General features: G+C 48.1%; 1 protein-coding gene across 1 annotated transcript; it reads left to right on the plus strand.

Moving 5' to 3' along the window:
* Nucleotides 1-255: 255 nt before the first annotated feature.
* Nucleotides 256-2,777, plus strand: LOC307091369 (NXPE family member 3-like; the record flags this gene model as incomplete). Its single annotated transcript, XM_079758324.1, is given in 5 exon segments — nt 256-405; nt 981-1,183; nt 1,225-1,421; nt 1,424-1,519; nt 2,224-2,777. Coding segments are annotated over 5 exon segments (1,200 nt in total).
* Nucleotides 2,778-4,708: the final 1,931 nt, after the last annotated feature.

Genomic DNA, 4,708 nt, shown 5'->3' on the forward strand with positions numbered 1-4,708 from the left:
CTTATGTGCATGAGAACAGTGAGAGAAGTACGGCAAAAGTTAAACACACCTAGAACAATCCACGAGGGCTGTCAGGAAGGGACAGGGATTGTCGTCACTGTTTGTTGTTTCCAAGTTGCCCAATACCGGACTCAACAGTATATAATATGAACTGGTCTGGCAATTATGTTGTCACACACACGCACAAACACACACAAGAAAGTCATGTTTTTAATACGTCCTCTCCTCCCCCTCCCCGCTGCTACCCTCGCCAGCATGGTGAGAGCGGAGTGTGGCGCAGTAGCATGCCAAGCGCTACCGAAGGGGCTCATCAATTCTCGACATTGTTTCAAATATGTCCTCGTCTTCCTTTTCCTCGCCGTCTCTGGTTTCGTCTTCCTGCTGCGCGACATTGTCACTCTGGAGGTTAGTGTCGCATCGGTCATTGTGTGCGTTTGTGTGAGTTAAACTTTGTTTAATACAATGTTGGTGAATTCCCTAGTGAATCAGTGGGCAAAGGTTCAATTGTAGCATTGGTAATCCTTATTTTTATTGTTTATTAAACTTATTGAAGGCACTCAACACGGTTTGCATATTCGTTTTTGTGTAGCGCTCGCCTGGGTGTGTGTAGCACTCACCTGGGGGTGTGTGGCACTCACCTGGGGGGGGTGTAGGACACACCTGGGGAAGCACAGCCGCAGGTGTGTACCAGATACCTCACCAAACACTGTCTCTCCCAGTGGGGAGGTGAGGAACGACAGGGATGATCAGTGTATTTATTCTCTCCTGCGTGTGTGAACTGTGCGAGCAGGCACCAACCAAAATTACATCACCCCGGCCCCCACACACGGCTGATGCACCGATCGGTCGTGTGTCCGCACCTCTGAAAGTTTGACGCTCCGCAAACAGAACTGCGAACTGCCGGGCCAAAGCCATCACGACGGCCAAACCAAGTGTGATTACATGTCCCCTTTAAAGCGGACCTCCCTCCTCCTCCTCAGGGCCTGAGTTGCCACACGGCGTGGTTATTCTTCCCATACCGTAACTCCAGCTGCGTGGCTTACACCCAAAAGACGCCCCACCCCTCCCAGCGACACGTCCCCACCTTCTGCAGCCACAGGGGCCCCGGGCCCACCCCCGACGACGCCCTGGAGGACCGCCGCCTCCTGGACGCCATCGCCTGGCCCCAGCCCCCGGCCGGCCGGCCCCCCGCGCCCCTCAACCAGACCAGCGACCCCGGAGGAGGTTGCTTATGGGTGTTGGCGGTGCCCACTCGTGTGCGTTTCGTCTTGGGACATTTGTGTCATGCTCATTCGTCGCAGATGGACAAAAGTTAGAGAACAGCAGCATCAGGGCAGAGTCGGTGAACTACACCCCTGCTGGGTATTACTACCAAGGCTACTGGAAGCCCGCCGGGGGAACTCCTGCTCGTCGGTTTGACACTCGTCCATCACACAGTGCCTGACTGGCAAGGTGATCAACATGTACGGCGACTCCACCGTGAGGCAGTGGTTCGAGTACCTCAGCGCTTTCATACCAGGTGAGCACTGACAACCCTGGGAGGCATGTGGCTCAGGAGGTAGAGCACGGTGGCTGGTAACCAGATGGTCGCTTGTTCGATCCCCGGCGCCGCCTATCTGAGGTGTCCCTGAGCAAGACACCTTACCTTAACTGCTCCCGACGAGCTGGCTGTCGCCTTGCGTGGTTGACACCGCCGTCGGTGTGTGAATGTGTGCATGACTGGGTGAATGGTAAGCAATATAGTTAATCGATTTCAGTGGCCACTGGTTAGAAAAGCGCTGTATGAATGCAGTCGTTTTACCATTCTACCCCTCTCTCCGTGCGCACGACGCACTGGCCTGATTATCGATGATAGAAAAAATCATAATCATGATTATTTTGGTCAATATTGAGATCACAATTATTCAAACGATTATTTTTGAGTTTGAAAACATGATGCATTTATTCAGCATTTCTCTAAAAATTTTCACAAAATGTTCAAATAGAAAACCGAAAATAATGTAGAAAAATGTATCCAGCTGTTCTATTTCTATAAAACTTTTAATAATTAAAACAAATATACTTAAAAAGGTAATAATAAAAAAATTATCGGTTCAACTCGATTTATATTAGTTTGGTTTAATTACTGATCAAAGTTGGATTAATTATTGATTAATTATTAATTACTTGAGTCCCGTCGTCAATTTCCAACGTGGGCCTTCTTTCGTCTCTCCTACAAACCAGAGTTCAACCTGCACTGTTCCAAGATGGTGGGGCCCTTGATGGCGGTGGACAGCAAAAACAACATCCTGCTGAAGTACCGCTGCCACGGGCCGCCCATCCGGATCCTTCCGGTTGTCGTCAGCGAGCTCCGCTACGTGGCCAACGAGCTGGACGGCCTGGCCGGCGGGCCCGACACCGTGGTGCTCTTCAGCGTCTGGGCCCACTTCACCTCCTTCCCCGTGGAGGTCTACATCTGCCGCATGCGCCACATCCGGCGGGCGGCGGTGCGGCTCCCGGCTCGGCCCCCCGGCACCCTGGTGGTGGTCCGCTCGGCCAACTTTGTGGCCATGGACCAGACGACGAGCACGCACAGCAGCGACTGGTTCTCGCTGCAGATGGACGGGGTGCTCCGGGCCATGTTCCAGGGCCTGGCTGTGGTGTTGGTGGACGCCTGGGAGATGACCCTTGCCCATCACAGCGCCCACAACATCCACCCGCCGCCGGCCGTCATCAAGAACATGGTGGACCTCGTCCTGGCTCACGTGTGCCCCGACGAGACGGACAAGAAGAGCTAGTGGCAAAGACAGACCCTTGTGTTATTGCAATTGTAATTTGAGATGTATATAGTATTTTGATATATAATATTGTTATAGTAATTGAATGAACTGAACGCATTTACTTACCTACTCGTGGAAATTCTATCATGTGCGATCTAATACGATTCTTATTCATTTATTAAACTGAAGCCTGTTACGAGAGTCGGCATGAGTCTCAGAAAGGCTGTTTAGTGTGGTGAGGGCACTGTCCACACCCACACGTCCATCTCAGCCGTCCTGAAACAGAATCCCAGCAAAAGACGAAGTACTCGTGTAGTTCATGCCTCAGCTTGAAGGTCTATCTTGAGCATTTATCACGCGGTTGATTATTATTATCCATTCCATTTAAGGTCACTATTTATAGATTGTAACTTTTGCACTGTGTGGAAAGTAGTCAATTATGGAACGTAAAACAAGGACATGTTTTTCTCTGTGTACCTGTCAGATTACCTTGACATTTAATAAAAGTTTAATCTTTCACTCTCTTATCTTTACCTTCCTCTCTTGCTTACTTTAACTTCATGAGCTTAATTGAAACGGGGGTTTCACTGTTAAAGCGATCGTTTGAAAATTAACATCAATTCAACTAGGCAAAGAAAATGTGTGATTGTGTGGAGTTCACCGAAAACTACTAAATATTGGGCCCCCAAACCCCTCTTACACACTTACGTTCTGGCACTGAATGTACGCACCTTTTGTATGTTGCGCTTTGAGTGGCCACTGGTTAGGAAAGCGCTATTTAAATGCAGTCCATTTACCATTTCTCCTAACCCTTTTTTTGATAAAAGCGTCTGCTAAATGTCCTAAATGTAATTATACTTTACGACTGTATCGTTTCACAGCTTCATTCTGCTGAGTGCAAACCATAGATAAACTAGGTAACGTGCGCTGTGTGAGTTTTGTTTTGCATTCAATGCAAAACACGGGCTCTGCCATTGACAGCTCTCCAAGAGATTGTTGCATGCCAGTTGCGTCATCGCGGCTTAACTTTTTTCCAAGTGGGTTAGGGAGGAAATGGTTTCCAGCTTCACATTAACCGGCGGTTAAACTGGTATAAAAAGCTGGAAAAAAATCTATAACTCAAGCATAATTGACATTGAAAATCAGTTTTAACGACTATGAACAACAAATAGTAATGATTTTGAAAAAATGTAGCCAAGTATAAAGAAAAAATATTGACCCGAGTCATTCGGCCATGGGCTCTGGGGAACCCCAACCCAAGGGGCCTGTGTCCTGGGGGCCGTGGCCTGTTTCTCCGTCTGCTCCATTTCCAAGATCATGTTCATCTCCAGGGCCGCTGGGGCGTGTAATGGCACTGCAGGCCCTGCCCTAGAACCGCCATCCATCTGAGGTCGTCCTGGGGTTGTTTCTACGGAAACAGAACAAAGAACAAAAGAAAATAAAGGTAGGAAACCTTAAAAGACAAAATGACCCTAAAAACAAACCGTGACACCTATTTATATATATGTGTGTGTGTGTGTGTGTGTGTGTGTGTGTGTGTGTGTGTGTGTGCATAAACACATTTTTAGTCACACATCTTTACCACAACCTCCTCTAGGGACAACCCAGGTTCAGCTGCCCTGTTCTAGGGCTGGCCGTTCCATTATGCGTCTGCACATTCATCTGTAAAATAACAAGATTGCTTGGTGTTTCCACCTTGTTATTCAGTCTGTTGTGCATACGGAATGTCTGTTATAATAGTACATCTATTATTCGAAGAGGAATGAATGCTGATCGGACCTGGACAGTATTTGAAGAAATTCCAATTTCAATGGAAATGTAGAACAGCTTGTATGTTGGTGATCATCACTATGGAAACATCACTCTCCCTCCCTCCCTCCCTCACTCTCTCTCTTTCTCTCGCTCTATGTCTCTTATTTAGAGAGAGACATCTCAAGATTTTAAGTAGA

The sequence above is a fragment of the Pollachius pollachius genome (assembly GCF_949987615.1).
Source record: "Pollachius pollachius genome assembly, chromosome: 1".
In the NCBI taxonomy this organism is placed as follows: Eukaryota; Metazoa; Chordata; class Actinopteri; order Gadiformes; family Gadidae; genus Pollachius; species Pollachius pollachius.